This window comes from Cherax quadricarinatus, chromosome 71 (assembly GCF_038502225.1).
Source record: "Cherax quadricarinatus isolate ZL_2023a chromosome 71, ASM3850222v1, whole genome shotgun sequence".
NCBI lineage: Eukaryota > Metazoa > Arthropoda > Malacostraca > Decapoda > Parastacidae > Cherax > Cherax quadricarinatus.
In genome coordinates this window covers 11582299-11603169 of record NC_091362.1, presented here as the reverse complement: position 1 = coordinate 11603169, position 20871 = coordinate 11582299, and the positions used below count along the sequence as shown (strand labels likewise).

General features: G+C 40.5%; 1 protein-coding gene across 3 annotated transcripts in view; it reads right to left on the bottom strand.

The window, feature by feature from the left end:
• LOC128700294 (protein PRRC2C-like) overlaps nucleotides 1-20871 on the bottom strand; it is a 334215-nt gene that overhangs the window by 187968 nt on the left and 125376 nt on the right. For all 3 annotated transcript variants that reach the window (XM_070100021.1, XM_070100022.1, XM_070100023.1), the window contains exons 10-11: nucleotides 16614-16902; nucleotides 12136-12273 (exon numbers count right to left, since the gene is read on the bottom strand). In XM_070100021.1, the coding sequence (XP_069956122.1) occupies nucleotides 12136-12273; nucleotides 16614-16902 (427 nt within the window). The remainder of the gene's footprint in view (nucleotides 1-12135; nucleotides 12274-16613; nucleotides 16903-20871) is intronic.

Sequence of the window (20871 nt, the reverse complement as noted above, 5' to 3'; positions counted from 1 at the left end):
TTACTGTATCAAACAGCCGAGTTGGGTACTCCAAGTAAAAGAGTTTACCAGTTAGTAATTCCAGTCACTAGTGAACGTAGCTCTACAGTTAGTTCATGATGTACCAGGTGTTGCACACCCTGGTATGGATCGTTCTGTGAAACAAGCCAGAATGAAATACTTTTGGCCATGTATGGCAACTGACATTTCAGAGTATGTTAAGAAATGTAGTGTTTGTATGCAACATAAAGGAAATGTCAATGGTCCTAATCCAATCCAAGTGTACCCAACCACTAGCGAACCGTGGGAAAGAGTTGCCCTTGACTTGTTAACCAATTTTAAATGTTCCCTCCAAGGCAACAAACATCTGTGTGTTATGGTAGACCATTTCACCAGATATTGTGAGTTAGTTCCTATTGCAGATTAGACTGTAGAGACAGTAGCTAAAGCGTTTAAAGAACGCATTATCTGCAGGCATACCACCCCTAAGTCCTTAGTAACAGATAATGGAGGTGAATTCTGTAATGAGATTCTTGAAAATTTGTGTACTTTATACAAGATCTCTAAATCCACCATTGTTCCTCATCATCCTGCCAGCAATGGGTTAGCCGAACGAACCAATAAGAAAGTACTTGATGTCCTGAGAGCCACTATCAACCCCAATAGTGAAACTTGGGATGAAGTCATACCAGATGTCCAATGTGCCATAAATTCTGCTTACAATGCTTCCATAGGTGATACTCCACATTATGCATTGTATGGTGTAGACAAGCGTTTACCCTACGAGTTGTTATATTCCACTCCAAAACCTAATTACAACCCTGATGATTTCGTAGCAACTCGTACCAGCATGGCTCAGAGTTTTTAGAAGAATCCGTGAAACACTTCACAAATCAACAGCAGAATTTACTAGAGTAACTAATAGCCGTGCTAAGCCATCAAAAGTAAAAGTAGGTTCAAGAGTAATGACAAATTTCAACAAAACATCCGAAATGCCTAAGCTCGATCAAAAGTTTGTCGGACCTTATTGAGTTGTAGAACACATCTCTGGTAATAAGTATAAGGTTAGAGAAATTAGTACTGGCAAGTACAAAGAATCGCATTTAGATCATATGAAATTAGTATGCAATGTTGATGATATTGCTACCCAGACTAATGTGACAGATGCTGAAAATCCTCTCGACTCTGTACCCTCTACTTCAAATACTCAGTCAGATAACCAACCTGAATGTCGTTACACCTTGCGTACTCGACAAGTAATGAGAAACCCACAAGTATCTTTTGTAGATACTCGTTCAGATCTCCTTCAGTCAAGGCATGTGTTAGCCATTGCAGAGGAATTCGATCCTCCCAGAGATAATAACCATTCTGCATATGTAAACCTCACCCTTGCAGAATTGGGTTTAAATGTACATAGTATGTATAACTAGATGCCCGAGATGAAGTAAATTGTCAACTGTTTGTTATTAACTGATTAGTTTTTCAGAATTTTTTTTTTTTTTCGTATTCACGTTCCCCCCGTATTCTGAGAATTTTACAGTAATAGTCTGAGTGCACCAGATGCCTTTGCTGTTAATTTCACCTTGTATATAAATATTTATTCTTCCTCAGAATCCGTAGAGTGCATGAATACAGATCGATCGATCAATTCCATCCATATTGTATAATGATTTGTTCTTATAGTGTGTTAATGCATTACGTTAAAAATCATTACATTAAAAGTGATTATATTAACACCCATTACGTAAAACTCATTTTGTTAACACCCATTATGATACCATCCATTAATTCTAAGTTATATATGAATTTGTTATTGTATAGAATCAGCCCAGAACCACCTGCCTGTTCAGCCTATAGATAGTAGTGTATGTCGAGACGACATAAGTAACATGACCGAGCTGTCAACATAGTTGCTGATCCCTGTGTTGTATAGCATATCAGTATCATCCATGTGCTTTAGATAAGAGATCTCTTTTAGGCCTGTGACTTTGTGTGACGTCACGGGATGCGCATGTGTACGTTCGAACCTCTGCCTCGGCCTCAGTCGGCGTAGACATCCAGGCTAGGACAGGCAGAGGCTGGTCTCCATTTCCCATCATCACAGTCTGACAATATATCGTTACCATCCAACAAGTGTGTCTACCTTCAACCCTCGATATCTCCATTTAAGAAACCCTACGATAATGTAGCATACATGCAGGGAATGTAGCATGCATGCAGGGAATATAGCAGGAAGGCAGGGAGTGTAACAATGTTTATATGCAACGTATGTTTAAAAATAATCACTCTTGGGTACATTAAATGTCTTATTTTAGGTTAATATAGACATTTTCATTAATCCATCGATGATATTTTCTTCAAAATTATGTAAGAAACACGTCACATAGCATATAAACATGCAATGTTTATGTGCTGTCGAGTGGAGAGTAAACATTACGTTTTCTCTGATTCAGAGTTAGAAAAAACTGTAAATCTGGCATCTCACCCAGTAACTGCCCATCATATGCGTTTGTTTACAATTCTCCACATGAATTATTCATTACTTCTCCCTTTGTTTATGACGGCATCTGAAGGTAGTTGTTAGAAACGATTAAACTCAGTGAACATGGTAAAAATATGGCTGTAGCCTGGGGGGGGGGGTACATACGTTTACTCTACTGCTGCCTAAACTGACTTCCTACAAATAAATACAGTGGACCCTTGCCTAATGAACACATCGCATAACGTTAAATCTGCCTAGCGATACATTTTAACGCAAAAATTTTGCCTCGGCTAGCACTAAAAAACTCACTCACGCGATTCGTTCAAGATGCATCCACGTGCGGCCTGAGCCCGCCTCACTTGTTCTATGGGTGCCAGTGTTTACAAGCCAGCCACCGCGGTCACTTCCTAGCATACAATCGGAACACTTCATATTATCACAGCCTTTTTAGTGATTACACCTGCAAAATAAGTCACCATGGGCCCCAAGAAAGCTTCTAGTGCCAACCCTACAGCAAAAAGAGTGAGAATTACTATAGACATGAAGAAAGAGATCATTGCTAAATATGAAAGTGGAGTGCGTGTCTCCGAGCTGGCCAGGTTGTACACAAAACCCCAGTCAACCATCGCTACTATTGTGGCCAAGAAAACGGCAATCAAGGAAGCTGTTCTTGCCAAAGGTGAAACTTTGTTTTCGAAACAGAGATCGCAAGTGATAGAATATGTTGAGAGACTGTTATTGGTATGGATAAACGAAAAACAGATAGCAAGGGATAGCATCTCTCAAGCGATTATATGTGAAAAGGCTAGGAAGTTGCATGGCAATTTAATAAGAAAAATACCTGCAACTAGTGATGATGTGAGTGAATTTAAGGCCAACAAAGGTTGGTTTGAGAGATTTAAGAATCGTAGTGGCATACATAGTGTGATAAGGCATGGTGAGGCTGCCAGTTCAGACCACAAAGTGGCTGAAAAAATATGTGCAGAAATTCAAGGAGTACATAGACAGTGAAGGATTGAAACTTGAACAAGTGTTTAATTGTGACGAAACAGGCTTGTTTTGGAAGAAAATGCCAAATAGGACGTACATTACTCAGGAGGAAAAGGCACTCCCAAGACATAAGCCTATGAAAGACAGGCTTACTCTGTTGATGTGTGCCAATGCTAGTGGTGATTGCAAAGTGAAGCATTTATTGGTGTATCACTCTGAAACTCACAGAGTGTTCAGGAAATACTATGTCCTCAAGGCTAATTTGTGTGTGCTGTGGAGGGCAAATAGTAAGGCATGGGTCACTAGGGACTTTTTCAATGACTGGTTACACCATGCATTTGCCCCCACTGTGAAAAATTACGTAACTGAAAAGAAATTAGACTAAGTGCCTCCTGGTATTAGACAATGCTCCTGGTCATCCTACAGACGTGGCAGAGCGACTTTCTGCGGTAATGAGCTTCAATAAGGTCAAGTTTTTGCCTCCTAATACCACTCCTCTCCTGCAGCCCATGGACCAGCAGGTCATTTCCAACTTCAAGAAACTGTACACAAAAGCTATGTTTGAAAGGTGCTTTGTAGTGACCACAGAAACTCAATTGACTCTAAGAGAGTTTTAGAGAGATCACTTTAGCATCCTCAATTGTGTAAACATTATAGGTAAGGCTTGGGAGGAAGTGACTAAGAGGACCTTGAACTCCACTTGGAAGAAACTGTGGCCAGAATGTGCAGACAAAAGGGATTTTGAAGGGTTTGAGGCTAACCCTTGGAATCCTATACCAGTTGAGGAATCCATTGTGGCATTGGGGAAGTCCTTGGGGTTGGAGGTTAGTGGGGAGGATGTAGAAGAGATGGTGGAGGAGGACAATGAAGAACTAACCACTGATGAGCTTCTTCAACAGCAAGAGGCCACACTTGAGGAAACTGCTTTGGAGGAGGGGATAGAGAAATTGAGAAGTTGCCTACTTCAAAGATTAAGGAAATGTGTGCAATGTGGCTTAAAGTGCAAACCTTTTTTGATGAAAATCACCCTCACACAGCTATTGCAAGCCGTGTTGGCAACCTGTACACTGAATGTTGTGAGACACTTTAAGAATGTCATAAAGGAACGGGAGGTACAGGCCTCTATGGACAGATATGTTGTGTGACAGAGGTCCAGTGACACTCAAGTTGGTCCTAGTGGCATTAAAAGAAGAAGGGAAGTAACCCCGGAAAAGGACTTGCCACCTCAAGTCCTAATGGAAGGGGATTCCCCTTCTAAACACTAACACCATCAACACTATCCCCTCCTCCCATCCCATCAATCACCACCAGATCTTCAATAAAGGTAAGTGTCATGTAACTGTGCATGTCTTCTTCAGTTTGTGTGTATTAAAATTAATACTATTTCATGTGGTAAAAAATTTTTTTTGTTCATACTTTGGGATGTCAGGAACGGATTAATTTGATTTCCATTATTTCTTATGGGGAAAATTAATTCGCCTAACGATAATTTCGCCTAACATTGAGCTCTCGGGAACGGATTAACCCTTTGACTGTTTACGCCGATAAATACGTCTTAAGCACCACTGTTTCTGACGTATTTATACGCATAAATTCTAGCGGCTTCAAATCAAGCAGGAAAGGCCTGGTAGGCATACATGAGAGAGAATGGGTCTCAGTGGTGGGTGTGCACCCTGTGAAAAAAATCTGGGACTCAGCGGTGCATTGTGGGAACGCCATCTTGGTAGTCCATTTTCACCATGCCTTGCGGTAAGAAGTACCTCACTTCTCGGCGGATTGGAGGTCTTTTGTTCCCAAGTGATAGCTCTAACAGTGATGAAAATGTCAGTGACAGTGAATTCCAGGGTTTTGAAGCGAGTGTGACCGAAAAAAGTACCCAGGATGACGTAATTAGCGATGAAAACCCAGATGACCCACAACTTTCCAACTCTGGTGCTGGGCCGGCTTATTCACGTTCACATTCACCTGTACCAGGACGAAAGAGGAAACTACAGTGGACCCCCGCATAACGATTACCTCCGAATGCGACCAATTATGTGGACCCCCGCATAACGATTACCTCCGAATGCGACCAATTATGTAAGTGTATTTATGTAAGTGCGTTTGCACGTGTATGTTTGGGGATCTGAAATGGACTAATCTACTTCACAATATTTCTTATGGGAACAAATTTGGTCAGTACTGGCACCTGAACATACTTCTGGAGTGAAAAAATATCGTTAACCGGGGGTCCACTGAATTTGGTCGTGTACAAGACCCAGATGTTAGCAGTGAATGTGATAGTGATAGTGATTTCAAGGTTATTGAAAGCAGATCTAGTTGTGACAGTGAGGGTGAATATTCCCCAGTGAAGCGGCAGTATGTACAACATAGCATGTGATCTGGTAGCTTTTCATATGCTGTTCCAAGGGGAAGGAGAAACTCTGGGAGCACATCACGTGGCCCTACACCACGACCTGATAGTGAAGATGACAATATTGTTACGATGGGTATGAATGATGCGAGTGAGGCAGCAGGCAGTGGTGGTGATAGTGATGGTGGCACGACCCATGTGGCACCAGCAGCGGGCCACGCTACTACCCACGCTGCTGACTCTGCACAACAACAACCAGCCTCACCCAACCCCACACTCCCACAACCTACACAAGCACAACCTGCACAACCACAACCACGTTACAATATCCAGAACCCACCAGCAGACTGCATCTGGGATTGGCAGGAAGGTGACGAGTTTGTTCCCAGTCCCCGCGACTTTGATGAAACAAAGTGGAATAAAGCCATCATGTCCACTTGGGAACAATGCTAGTGAACTGCAATGCTTCGAGTTTTTCTTCGATGAACCCCTGATGGACATCATTGTCAGGGAAACCAACACATACTATGAATACACCATGGCAAATACAATTCTCTCACCAAGATCACAGCTACACCAGTGGAAGAAGACAACTGTGGCAAAGATGTACCTGTTTTTTGCCACAATAATGCTTATGCCACATGTGTATAAGCACACTGTCACCATATACTGGGCAACTCCAGGTTTTAGTGACATTATAGGTGTCAATCGTTTCTTGATACTGTTACGTATGTTGCACTTTTCAGACAAAACCAGGCCTGACAGAACCGACAGGTTATATAAGATCAGAAATGTGTTTATGTACATGAAACAAAAGTGCTGCATGTATTTTTATCCCTTCAGGAAGCTTGTTACTGACGAGTCCTTGATTTTATTCAAAGGAATGCTCTCATTCAAGCAATATATACCAAGCAAGAGGAAATGCTTTGGTATAAAGTTATTTGTACTGTGTGATTGCAGAAGTGGTCTAGTTTTGGATATCATTGTGTACACTGGCAGTAATACTTTGAGACATACCATGAAGTTACTGGGTATCTCTGGTGATGTGGTTAGAACAATGATGGAACCATATCTTGGTAAGGGGCATATGTTATTTACTGATAACTGGTACACAAGCTCCTTACTCAGTGATTTCTTGCGAGTGAACTTGACAGATGTGTGTGGCACAGTGCGTGGTAATCATAAACATATGCCAAGGTTCAACGCTGGCACTCGCAGAGGTGAGGTGCAAGCCTTTGCTGCCAATGACATCATGGCATTTCGGTGGCATGACAAACGTGATGTCACATTGTTGACCTCAGTTCACCGAAACAAAATGGCACACAGTGGCAGGCACAACAGACACACCAATGAACCCATTCTAAAGCCTGCAGCTGTCGTGGACTACAACCTCAATATGCGCTTAGTGGACAAATGTGACATGCAGATAGGGTTTGCTGATTGTGTACGCAAGAGTTATAAGTGGTATATAAAACTTTTTTTCCATCTTGTTGATATCTCCATGCTAAATGCTTATAACATATACAAGTTGAGGACCAACAAAACACCACAATATGGTGATTTTTGTTTGTCAGTAATCAGACAAATAATTGCAAAGCACCAAGGAGCAACATCTGCAATAGACCAGTGCCCACGAAATTACCAACACACGCCATCTCGTTTCAGGCCTGGTGATCACTACCCCATACAACTGCCTCCTACTACTGCCAAGAAAAATGCTCAGAAGAGGTGTTATGTATATACACATACCACAAAACGCCCACAAACACGCAGACACACTCGTTTTATGTGTGAGGAGTGTCAAGTGCCACTCTGTATATACCCATGTTTCAAAGAGTTCCACAAGCTGCAGCAGTTCTAGGAATGTGTTCAGTAACTGTACATATGTATATATGTTATGGAACAATAGTAATAAACTTTTTTTTTTTTTCAACAAGTCGGCCGTCTCCCACCGAGGCAGGGTGACCCAAAAAAGAAAGAAAATCCCCAAAAAGAAAATACTTTCATCATCATTCAACACTTTCACCACACTCGCACATTATCACTGCTTTTGCAGAGGTGCTCAGAATACAACAGTTTAGAAGCATATACGTATAGAGATACACAACATATCCCTCCAAACTGCCAATATCCCAAACCCCTCCTTTAAAGTGCAGGCATTGTACTTCCCATTTCCAGGACTCAAGTCCGACTATATGAAAATAACCGGTTTCCCTGAATCCCTTCACTAAATATTACCCTGCTCACACTGAGTGTGAGTAATAAACATTGTTTTTTATTGTTTGTGTAAACAAATTTTATACACAAACTAATAGCGATAAAGTTTGTTCAGTTATTGTGTTGTAAACAATGAGTGTATATTTGAACAATGCACCTTACATTGGTCTCACAGGCCACATAAGTTACTTGGAAAAGAAAAATATTGGAAAATACAGGAAACTTTTGAATTAGAGTAAATAAAAGAATGCTGGGTGGGCGGCAGTCGCCGCTGTTGCCGTACGCACCTCACTTTCTGCCAACTTTGCGGCTCTATCTCGGTAAGTACTGATGGCAAAATTTTTTTTTTAGGCTTAAAACACTCAGTAAAATAATCCTAACATTTTCATAAGAAAAAATAATTTTTTTTTCAATATTTTGCGACACAAAATGACAGTTTCAGAAAAGGGTCTGCGACAGTCAAAGGGTTAATAGCGTCAGGCAAGGGTCCACTGTACTGCTCACGTCTCGTCCTACATCAAGACTACAAATATTTTAAGTAATGTACTCATTGTTTTCTGTATGTAAAACTCTAGTTAATCTTTAACTCTTTCAGGGTCGACAGGCCCTCTCCGAGACTTGTTCTCAGGGTCGGCCAAATTTAAAAAAAAAAAAAAATATTTTTTCTTATGAAAAGAGAGAATTTTTTCCCGCTCATAATGACACCAAAAGTATGAAATTTTGATGGAAAACTTACGGAATTATGCTCTCGCAAAGTCAGCGGTCTCGACGATGTTTACGCATCGGCAATTTTGCCTACTTTGAGCCTTATTCTCGGCCAATTCCAATGTACTTGTCAACAAAAATCATAACTATTTCGCTAGAACTCCATTTTTTCTATCGAATGAGTACAAGAAACCACCCATTTACAATTTCAACTATCCAATACAGTGGTCAGAATTTATCAATTTTGCCAATTTCACACAAATTTCAAAAGATGCCAATTTCCGAATAGGGTCCAGAATAAACAAGAAAGACATTCCTGGCACTAAAATAACATTTCCTCTGTTCATTACTCATGTCCCCATGCCCCTCTTACATTCTTTTGCTTTCCACTTTGAATTTTTATTCTCACAAAAATATAGAAGATTTACTGTTATGCAGACTATTGCATTGGTGTAGAAATGGTATAAATAATATCAGCACACTTTTTTTTTATTTTTTTTTATTATCACACTGGCCGATTTCCACCAAGGCAGGGTGGCCCAAAAAAGAAAAACTTTCACCATCATTCACTCCATCACTGTCTTGCCAGAAGGGTGCTTTACACTACAGTTTTTAAACTGCAAAATTAACACCCCTCCTTCAGAGTGCAGGCACTGTACTTCCCATCTCCAGGACTCAAGTCCGGCCTGCCGGTTTCCCTGAACCCCTTCATAAATGTTACTTTGCTCACACTCCAACAGCAAGTCAAGTATTAAAAACCATTTGTCTCCATTCACTCCTATCAAACATGCTCACGCATGCCTGCTGGAAGTCCAAGCCCCTCGCACACAAAACCTCCTTTACCCCCTCCCTCCAACCTTTCCTAGGCCGACCCCTACCCCGCCTTCCTTCCACTACAGACTGATACACTCTTGAAGTCACTCGTTTCGCTCCATTCTCTCTACATGTCCGAACCACCTCAACAACCCTTCCTCAGCCCTCTGGACAACAGTTTTGGTAATCCCACACCTCCTCCTAACTTCCAAACTACAAATTCTCTGCATTATATTCACACCACACATTGCCCTCAGACATGACATCTCCACTGCCTCCAGCCTTCTCCTCGCTGCAACATTCATCACCCATGCTTCACACCCATATAAGAGCGTTGGTAAAACTATACTCTCATACATTCCCCTCTTTGCCTCCAGGGACAAAGTTCTTGGTCTCCACAGACTCCTAAGTGCACCACTCACCCTTTTCCCCTCATCAATTCTATGATTCACCTCATCTTTCATAGACCCATCCGCTGACACGTCCACTCCCAAATATCTGAATACATTCACCTCCTCCATACTCTCTCCCTCCAATCTGATATCCAATCTTTCATCACCTAATCTTTTTATCCTCATAACCTTACTCTTTCCTGTATTCACTTTTAATTTTCTTCTTTTGCACACCCTACCAAATTCATCCACCAATCTCTGCAACTTCTCTTCAGAATCTCCCAAGAGCACAGTGTCATCAGCAAAGAGCAACTGTGACAACTCCCACTTTGTGTGTGATTCTTTATCTTTTAACTCCACGCCTCTTGCCAAGACCCTCGCATTTACTTCTCTTACAACCCCATCTATAAATATATTAAACAACCACAGTGACATCACACTTCCTTGTCTAAGGCCTACTTTTACTGGGAAATAATTTCCCTCTTTCCTACATACTCTAACTTGAGCCTCACTATCCTCGTAAAAACTCTTCACTGCTTTCAGTAACCTACCTCCTACACCATACACCTGCAACATTTGCCACATTGCCCCCCTATCCACCCTGTCATATGCCTTTTCCAAATCCATAAATGACACAAAGACCTCTTTAGCCTTATCTAAATACTGTTCACTTATATATTTCACTGTAAACACCTGGTCCACACACCCCCTACCTTTCCTAAAGCCTCCTTGTTCATCTGCTATCCTATTCTCCGTCTTACTCTTAATTCTTTCAATAATAACTATCATACACTTTACCAGGTATACTAAACAGACTTATCCCCCTATAATTTTTGCACTCTCTTTTGTCCCCTTTGCCTTTATACAAAGGAACTATGTATGCTCTCTGCCAATCCCTAGGTACCTTACCCTCTTCCATACATTTATTAAATAATTGCACCAACCACTCCAAATCTATATCCCCACCTGCTTTTAACATTTCTATCTTTATCCCATCAATCCCGGCCGCCTTACCCCCTTTCATTTTACCTACTGCCTCACGAACTTCTCCCACACTCACAACTGGCTTTTCCTCACTCCTACAAGATGTTATTCCTCCTTGCCCTATACACGAAATCACAGCTTCCCTATCTTCATCAACTTTTAACAATTCCTCAAAATATTCCCTCCATCTTCCCAATATCTCCAACTCTCCATTTAATAACTCTCCTCTCCTATTTTTAACTGATAAATCCATTTGTTCTCTGTAAAGAGAGTAGTAAGGGAGAAAAAGTTAGCATATGAGAAGTTTTTACAAAGTATAAGTGATGCAAGGAGGGAAGAGTGTATGGAGAAAAAGAGAGGTTAAGAGAGTGGTGAAAATGTAAAAAGAGAGCAAATGAGAGAGTGGGTGAGATGTTATCAACAAATTTTGTTGAAAGTAAGAAAAAGTTTTGGAGTGAGATTAACAAGTTAAGGAAGCCTAGAGAACAAATGGATTTATCAGCACACTTGTGAAAGAATATTAGACTCACCAGTTGACGTGTATTGGACGCATAGCATGATTTGTTTACTTTTGAACTTTGGTAAAAATCGAACATTTCTGCTACTTTGAGCTCAATTTCAAGGTAGTTTTCTTTATAAAACCAGTCAAAATCATTTCAATTTCTGTAATATGTCTTCCATTCTATAAAATGAGACCAGGAAAACTAGAATACAAGAATAAATACCATACGAAAATACAGTGCAAAGTCGCTGTTTTAATCCAAAAACACAGTCAAAGTTTTTTCTTTTTCATTATGCACTGTGTGCTGCAGGATTTTTTTTTATACTGCACACACTGACCACATAGACCCATTTTTTCATATGTAGGCCTACCAGCTTTTCTCACTAGATTTGAGGGTGCTAGAATTTAGGCATACTAGTACGTCGAAAACCCTAGTGCGTAAGCCGTACTAGTACGGCCGAAACCCTGAAAGGGTTAAAAAATGTATTTTTTGCTAATATTTTTGGATGTCTGAAACGGATTAATTGGATTTACATTAATTCTTACGGGAAATATTACTGCAGTTTTCAGCCTTTTCGGTTTTAGGCCAACCTACTAGAATGGTTTACAGCCGATAACCGAGGGTCCACTGTACATTAATAAGTTAAAGAAAACAATGTAATTTACATACTTAAAATAAATTTTATAACACACATGATTCAAGGGACCAACAACTTACCGTCTTTCATAGTCAAAATCTCTCTGATCATGGGATGCACGCTCTTCAAACTTCTCATGGTATGTAGTGCGTGCCCAACTCTCACGATCGCGATCTCTTTCCCTATAGTTTCCTTGTGATCCACGCCCCCGATACCTCCTGCAACATATTAGTGAATTAAAACAAAATTACAACGATAAGAAATTTATTAAGGGAGACACTTCACCACCGGTGGCTTTTTCAGTCCTAATGCGGACTGGTAAAATCACAGTAGTATATAGTGAAAAGTCAGGTGTGACCCAGAAAGACAAGGTCATTGGGGGTGAGGGGGAAGATCACCACTCATTAGAGACTAGCAAGGCTGTGTAGTGCATGAGTGATAAGAGTTGGATTTGAGAGACCTGCTGTATGTGAGCCAACAGGCATACAGAGTTTTATGGCCGTGTTTGAAACCTACATCATCGAGGCTTCTAGGCACTGACATCCAAGTAAATCACTCTTAGAAGCTTATTTCTGCCCCTTCCCCCAACCAAATGGTGTGACTGTGTGTTTGACAAACGGTGTTCATATAATGGTTGCAGGAATATCCGAGTTCACCATGTGGTGGTCAATGCTTCTGTTTCCCCTATTTAAACCTCATTCCAAGTAAGGCATCCTATACACACCAGCACAAGCTAGCTGGTTTCAGCTTAACCAGATCAATGATGGTAGCTGTGGAACTGGTTGCTACTCTTATGTGGCTGTCTATCTGAGCTGGACAAATGTTGATGACCAAGCTACTCTACTGCTTTTAGTAACGACTACCTATTCCATACATTCGCAAAATCTGCCACATTGCTTCCCTATACACCCTACCAGGTATCTTTTCTCTATAAATATAACAAACACTTTCTTACCCTTATCTATGTAGTACGTATTCACTCATATTAATATAAATACCTAGTCTACATCACTTACCCCTCCTAAATTCTCTTTGTACTTCCCAAAACCTATTTTCCACTTAGCTCAAACTCTAAATAATTACAAAGTATACTCAACAGACTTCATTCTCCATAGGACTAACATTCTATCTTCTTCCTTTTTTGTCATATACAAAGTAAGCATACATACTCTGCCAATCGTTAGGTATCTTCCCTTCTTTCATCCATACATGGAATAAATACACCATCCACTCCAAAACCAAATCCCCACCAAATCCATACGTACCAGCTGCTCTACCTGGTCCCTTTCATTCTACCCACTGCTTTGCATACTTTCTCCATGTCTACTTCTAGCTCATCCTTACTCCTATAGTAAGTAAATTCTCCTTGCCTAATGCATGACATCACTACATCCCTTTCATCAATAACTTTTAACAATTCCTCAAAATAGTATCATTCTAGACCCTCCACTTTCTCTCTTAACTTATTAATCTCGCTTAGCAAAATTTGCTACGAAGACTCACCCATTTTGTCACTGGCTCTCTTTTTGCACTCACCAGTGTTTTAACTTTTTTCTTAATAGTATATACTAAACTCTGCTTTCCACATATTATTCCTATACTGTGAAAACTTCTTGCATACTAGCTTTTCTCCCTGATCACCCTCTTCAACTCATCATTCCACCAATCCTTCCTTTATCCATCTGCACCCATCCTCCTAAACCCATAAAATTCTGAACACACTAGCAGTGAATTCTTAAATCTATCCCATACCGTTTCTCTGGTCCACCTTTGCCTCAATAGTTGCTTACTTTTTTTTTTTTACCACAGGGTATAACAAGGTTAGGATAAGGGTTCCTAACTATTTACGAGTTAAGAGCTGTTACCTACATCAGCTCATTTGAAATCCTTTTTGTTATTAAACATACAAGTAGGGAACAGGATGAAGTTAGAGCCATCTGTGTGCCAGCATTTTCATTTAATCAACTGATTTTATCTCACTGATATCATTATGCTATATAAACATGTTCCAGACTTGAGTCATCCTGGGAATAAATGATCTCAGATAAAGTAATGTTCTAGAGAAGGGTAGTCAAAGTGAAGTTGCTGTTTGATGCCAGTCTCGTTGTATAGAAGCTCACTTCTCACTGTCCTTGGAGTGGAGCCAAGTGTGGTACTTTGACAGTGTTGGCCTTAATATGACAGTGAGGCCTCCCACCTCTCTCTGGTGTTGAGGGCTCTGTTGAAATGACAGATCTATCTAGACTGGGTCCAGGCAACAGATAAGCCATCTTGCTCTGTTCTCTACTCCGTCAAGCAGTCACAGATGAGATGGGGAGCAAGCAACCCAGGAAAGTGAAGCATACTCAAGGTGTGAGCGTACTTGTACCTCGTACAGAATCTGCAACCTCTACTGTCAAGCAGATGCGAGTTATGTCTAAGTGCTGAAAGCTTCCTGGCTGCCTTGTTTGCAAGATTTACAGCATGGTCAATCTGAAGTCAAATTTCACCCCAAGGATATCAACTTCATCCCCAGGTACCAATGCTCTCCCATTCATACTTACTACTGCTCCAGCATTACCATCCTGGTGCCTAGGGACCATCATCATTTGTGTTTTCTCAGGAGCAAATGTTACTTGCCATCAGTTTCCTCAGGCTGATATAGCTCTTAGCTGGTGATTGATGTAGCTTGAGTGGCTGGCATTTCCTCTCTTGGATAAGTAAATGTCAGAGTACAGTTGTCTGCATATGCATGGGATTCTGGGATGAGATGAAGGTCACTGAAGTAGACATTCCATAACAATGGCCCAAGCATGCTTCCCTGTAGAACACTTGCCACAACTTAATGTCTTGCTGACTCCATCCCACTGAGAACTACATAGAGAGATCTGCCTTGCCTCCTCTAATTCCTTCATTTTTGCTTCCTCGTAACTATTAATGCCATTCTCCTTGTACAATACTTCATCTACCTTTTGCTATAGCTATGAGAAGTCAACCCATTCATCATTTATCTACTAATGCACAGTTCAGTAAACAACTGTCACTGTGCCCAATATCATGCATACTTATTTATCCTCCTCCTCTTTTAGTGCAAGTATCATTTATAACCACACTTCTGTCTATATGTAATTCAAGTACAGGCCCTCCATTATTTACCCCAGGCATTCCAAATTTACCTATTGTGCAATCTAAAAGTCTCCCACTGTGGCATTTAGATCTCCCACAACACTTATTCTCTCACTTGGTTCAAAACTCCCTTAACATTAACTTAACACCTATAAGAATCACTCAACCTTTACACATCTTTCACCATTCAGGCACATAAGCACATTCTATATTCCTCATATCCCACTGTTATTCCAAATAGTTCTTAAATTTAAACACCTTAAGAAATATGTAAACAAGGTAGGGTGGCCCCAAAAAAATAGAAAATACTTTCACAGAAGTATGCTGCCATCACATTTCAGATAACCCTCCAAACTGCAACATACTTACACCTTTCAAGTGCGGGAACTGCATTCAAGTCAGGCTAACCAGTTTCTTCGAATCTCTGTGTGTATGTTATCTTGCTCACACTCCAACAACACAGTTGAGTTATAAATGCCATTAGTCTCCACTAATGAACACATAGAAGCTTGATGGAAGGTGAAGCTCTTAGAACTCAAAAGTAACTTTATCCCTGCCTCCAACCCTTCCTGGGTCAACCCCTAGCCCTCATTCCTTCAAGCTCATACTTTTATAACCTCATACATATCCTACTCTGTTCCATCCCCTCTAGATGCACAAACCACTACCATAACCTCTCCTCAACCCTTTGAATAATACTTTTGGTATCCCCACATTGTCTTCTACTCTCCAAGCTTCTAACATGCTATCTCCACTGCCTCCAGCCTCCTCCTCGATGCAATGTTTATATCTTAGACTTCAAACTCATGTAACAGTACTGGCACCACTATATTCTGGTACATTCCCCTTCTTGTCTCCAATGATCAAGTTCTTTATCTCTCCAGATGCCTCAACACCCAGCACACCTTTCCTCTGGTCTATTCCATGGTTCACCTATTGTGCACAGATCCATCTGCTAACAAGTACACTCCTAATTATCTGAAAATATTTACTGTCTCCATACTACCTCTCCAGTCTGATATCCAGTCTTTCATTGCCTAATTAATTTTTTACTCATCTTTTTCTTCCCTACGATCATTTATAATTTCCTTCTTTTACATATCCTCCCAAATTCATTCAATAACCTTAGCAACTTAATCAGAATCTTCCTAAAAAACAGCATCATTGGCAAAAGGCAGCTGTGACACCTCCCATTTAGTACTGAATCTGTTACCTTTTAATCCCACATCTCATTCCAACACCTCAGGCTTAACTTCTTTTACAATCCCATCTATGTTGAATAAGATTCCAGTCTAAAGCCTATTTTTACTGGAAAATCTCCCTCTCTCCTGCATACCCTAACCAAAGCTTCACTCACCAAAGTTTTTTATTGCTCCTAGTAAACTACTACCTACTCCAACAACAAAAAAAGTTCCTTACCTTTATAGTTGGAAAAGTAAATAAAAAAACTTACCCATCTCTATCTGATCTGTCATAAAAGTCTTCGCGCCCTCGTGAATCAACCCTTTCTGGGCGTTCTGGCTTCTCAACCCTATCTGGGCGATCTATTCGCTCTGTCCGCTCTCCTCTATCGGGTCGCTCAACTCTTTCAGAACGATCATACCGATATTCCCTCTGGTCTGAACGTTCAATCCGGTCTTCCCTGTCATCCCGGTGACGTTCAGCTGAAGGTACACTGGCAGGACGATCGTCAATTTCACCAGAGGTATCACTGTCAGTTCTCATGCGTCTCTCTTTCACAACTGGAAACACAATGCACATTGACTGGATAATGAATCTGCAGAGGTCAGTCTCAAGCAAGTTACTATTTACTAACCAAGACATAATAAGATTTTACAATGATAAATACCATTAGGTAACAATACCTACAATAACACCTCTACATTTTAAGACAACTCTTGCAGCCCAACTTTCAACTATGACTACACCATTCGGTCATTTAGCCACCTTGAAAAATAATAATATAATTACTATTATTATTTTAGGAAGGCATTAAATCTGTAAGAGCCATAAACAGCCCTTCTAAATTAAACAGTAATCAGGTTTGATCCAGGGATATAGATCTGATAAACTATTTTTCTATATTTCACCATAACACTTCTTTTAGTATCTAGTAATACAGGAGGGCCCCGCTTCACAGCAATTTGCACTTGGCAGTTTTCAATTATATCCACTGTTTATTACGTTCAGTGCTTCTTCCACCTTTTTGGCATTTTTTCCGCCTGATGTGCTCAACAGCCAAGCCATTTTATTCTCAGTGATTCTGTCCGTTTACAGCACGTGTCTGTGATATAAGCAACTACGTATTGGCAGAGAGGTGGGCTAGTGCAAATATGGGTGGGTGGGTTGGGGGGGGGGGTTGAAGACAGTGTTAGAATGTAGGGCAGAAGTTTATAGCTATAGGATGGGTGCAGGAGGAATGAGGAGTGATTGGTGGAATGAGGTAAAGGATGCAATAAAAGAGAAAAAGGTCGCTTATGAGAGGTTTTCACAAAGCAGAAGTGATATAAGAAGGGCGGAATATATGGAGGGTAAAAGAAAGGTGAAGAGTGGTGTGTGCACAAGGAGAGCAAATGACAGTGGGTGAGGCACTGACAACAAATTTTGCTGAGAATAAGAAAAAAATTTGGAGTGAAATAAACAGGTTAAGAAAGCATGTATGGATTTAGGAAAGGCATATGATAGAGTGGATAGGGAAGCAATGTGGAAGATGTTGCAAGTATATGGAATAGGTGGTAAGTTACTAAATGCTGTAAAGAGTTTTTATGAGGATAGTGAGGTTCAGGTTAGGGTGTGTAGAAGAGAGGGAGACTATTTCCCAGTAAAAGCAGGTCTTAGACAGGGATGTGTAATGTCACCATGGTTGTTTAATGTATTTATAGATGGGGTTGTAAAAGAAGTAAATGCTAGGGTGTTCGGGAGAGGGGTGGGATTAAATTATGGGGAATTAAATACAAAATGGGAAGTGACACAGTTACTTTTTGCTAATGATACTGTGCTTATGGGAGAGTCTAAAGAAAAACTGCAAAGGTTAGTGGACGAATTTGGGAGTGTGTGTAAAGGTAGAAAGTTAAAAGTGAACATAGAAAAGAGTAAGGTGATGAGAGTATCAAATGATTTAGATTAAGAAAAATTGGATATCAAATTGGGGAGGAGGAGTATGGAAGTAGTGAATGTTTTCAGATATTTGGGAGTTGACATGTCAGCGGATGGATTTATGAAGAATGAGGTTAATCATAGAATTGATGAAGGAAAAAAGGCGAGTCGTGCATTGAGGTATATGTGGAGGCAAAAAATGATATCTATGGAGGCAAAGAAGGGAATGCATGAAAGTATAGTAGTACCAACACTCTTATATGGGTGTGAAGCTTGGGTTGTAAAGCTGCAACGAGGAGGCAGTTGGAGGCAGTGGAGATGTCCTGTCTAAGGGCAATGTGTGGTGTAAATATTATTCAGAAAATTCGGAGTATGGAAATTAGGAGGTGTGGAGTTAATAAAAGTATTACTCAGAGGGCTGAAGAGGGTTTGTTGAGGTGGTTTGGTCATTTAGAGAGAACGGATCAAAGTAGAATGACATGGAGAGCGTATAAATCTGTAGGGGAAGGAAGGCGGGGTAGGGGTCGTCCTCAAAAAGGTTGGAGGGAGGGGGTAAGAGAGGTGTTGTGGGCGAGGGGTTTGGACTTCCAGCAAGTATGCGTGAGCGAGTTAGATAGGAGTGCATGGAGACGAATGGTATTTGGGATCTGACGAGCTGCTGGAGTGTGAGCAGGGTAATATTTAGTGAAGAGATTCAGGGAAACTGGTTATTTTATATAACCGGACTTGAGTCTTGGAAATGGGAAGTACAATGCCTGCACTCTAAAGGAGGGGTTTGAGATATTGGCAGTTTGGAGGGATATACAGTGGACCCTCGAATTTAGTAGTTCCATTTCTGTATGCAAAACTATTTTTATTTATAAAAAGTATTTTTTGTTAATATTTCCCATAAGAAATAATGTAACAAAAAATACATTTTATCAATAAAAATAGTTTTGCATACAGAAATGGAACTACTAAATTCGAAGGTGCACTGTATTGTGTATTTTTATACGTATATACTTCTAAACTGTTGTATTCTGGGCACCTCTGCAAAAACAGTGATTATGTGTGAGTGAGGTGAAAGTGTTGAATGATGAAAGTATTTTCTTTTTGGGGATTTTCTGTTTTTTTGGGTCACCCTGCCTCGGTGGGAGACGGCGGACTTGTTGAAAAAAAAAAAAAAGGCCTAGGGAACCAATGAATGTGTCAGTTAAAAACAGAGTAGGGGTGTTAGTAGATGGGGAGCTGGAGGTACCTGAAAGATGGTGGGAATATTTTGAGGAACTTTTAAATGTTGATGAAGAAAGGGAGGCAGTAATTTCATGCACTGGCCAGGGAGGTAAAACATCTTTTAGAAGTGAAGAAGAGCAGGATGTGGGTGTAGGGGAGGTGCACGAGGCATTACATAGAATGAAAGTGGGAAAAGCAGCTAGAACTGATGGGATCATGACAGAACTGTTAACCCTGAAACGGTCCAAACGTATATGTACGTTCTCTCGCATAGTACCCCAATTTTTTTGAGAAAAAAAAATTGTTTTTTTTTTAATAGGAAAAAAGAGCATATGGTACTCAGGCATCCTCACTTGTTTTAACATGGCGCACAGTGAGTGAGCACACCCATTCTCTCATGTGTAGGTGACTCAGGCTTATCGTGGTAATGTTGAATGACAAAGAAAACATATATACGTTTGGGGTGCTACGCGAGAGAACGTATATAGTATACGTTTGGACCATTTAAGGGTTAAGAGCAGGAGGGGATATAGTGTGGGAGTGGTTGGTATTTTTGTTTAATAAATGTATGAAAGAGGGCAAGGTACCTAGGGATGGGCAGAAAGTATGTACAGTTCCTTCATATGAGGGAGGGGAGACAAGAGATTGTAAAAATTATAGGGGAACAAGTTTACCGAGTCCTAGGTAGTAGGCTGGTAGACAGCAACTGCCCAGGAAGGTAGTACCATCCTGCCGAGGTAGTGTAAAATGAAAGCCTGTAAGTGTTTTACATGATGATAGGATTGCTGGCGTCTTTTTCCATCTCATAAATATGCAAGATTTCAGGTACATTTTGCTACTTCTACTTACACTTAGGTCACACTACACATACATGTACAAGCATATATATTACTAAATTTAAAAGGAGAAACTTTCATTTTAACTTTTGGGCCACCCTGCCTCGGTGTGATACAGCCGGTTTGGTTAAAGTAGTAGTTTACTAAGTATACCAGGTAAAGTGTATGGTAGGGTTATTATTGAAAGAATTAGAAGTAAGATAGAGAGCAGGATTGCAGATGAACAAGGCAGCTTTCGAATGGGTAGGGGGTGTGTAGATCAAGTGTTCACATTGAAGCATACATGTGAACAGTACACTGGACCCCTGAGCATCGTAGTCATTGGATATCATAATACATGTATTCAGAAATCGAAACATTTTTTCATCAAAATATTGGCTCAGTGATCGTCACTTGAGCTTAGTAATAGTCATTCATCCTGAATGCGTCCACATGGCAACAGCGGCCCGACACTGTGCCATAGTTTATCAGCCAGTGAGCACAATCCCACACGTTCATATGATACATTTCGTATTATTCCATTCTTTTTAGTGCATGCAACTGCTAAATAAGCCACCATAGGCCCAA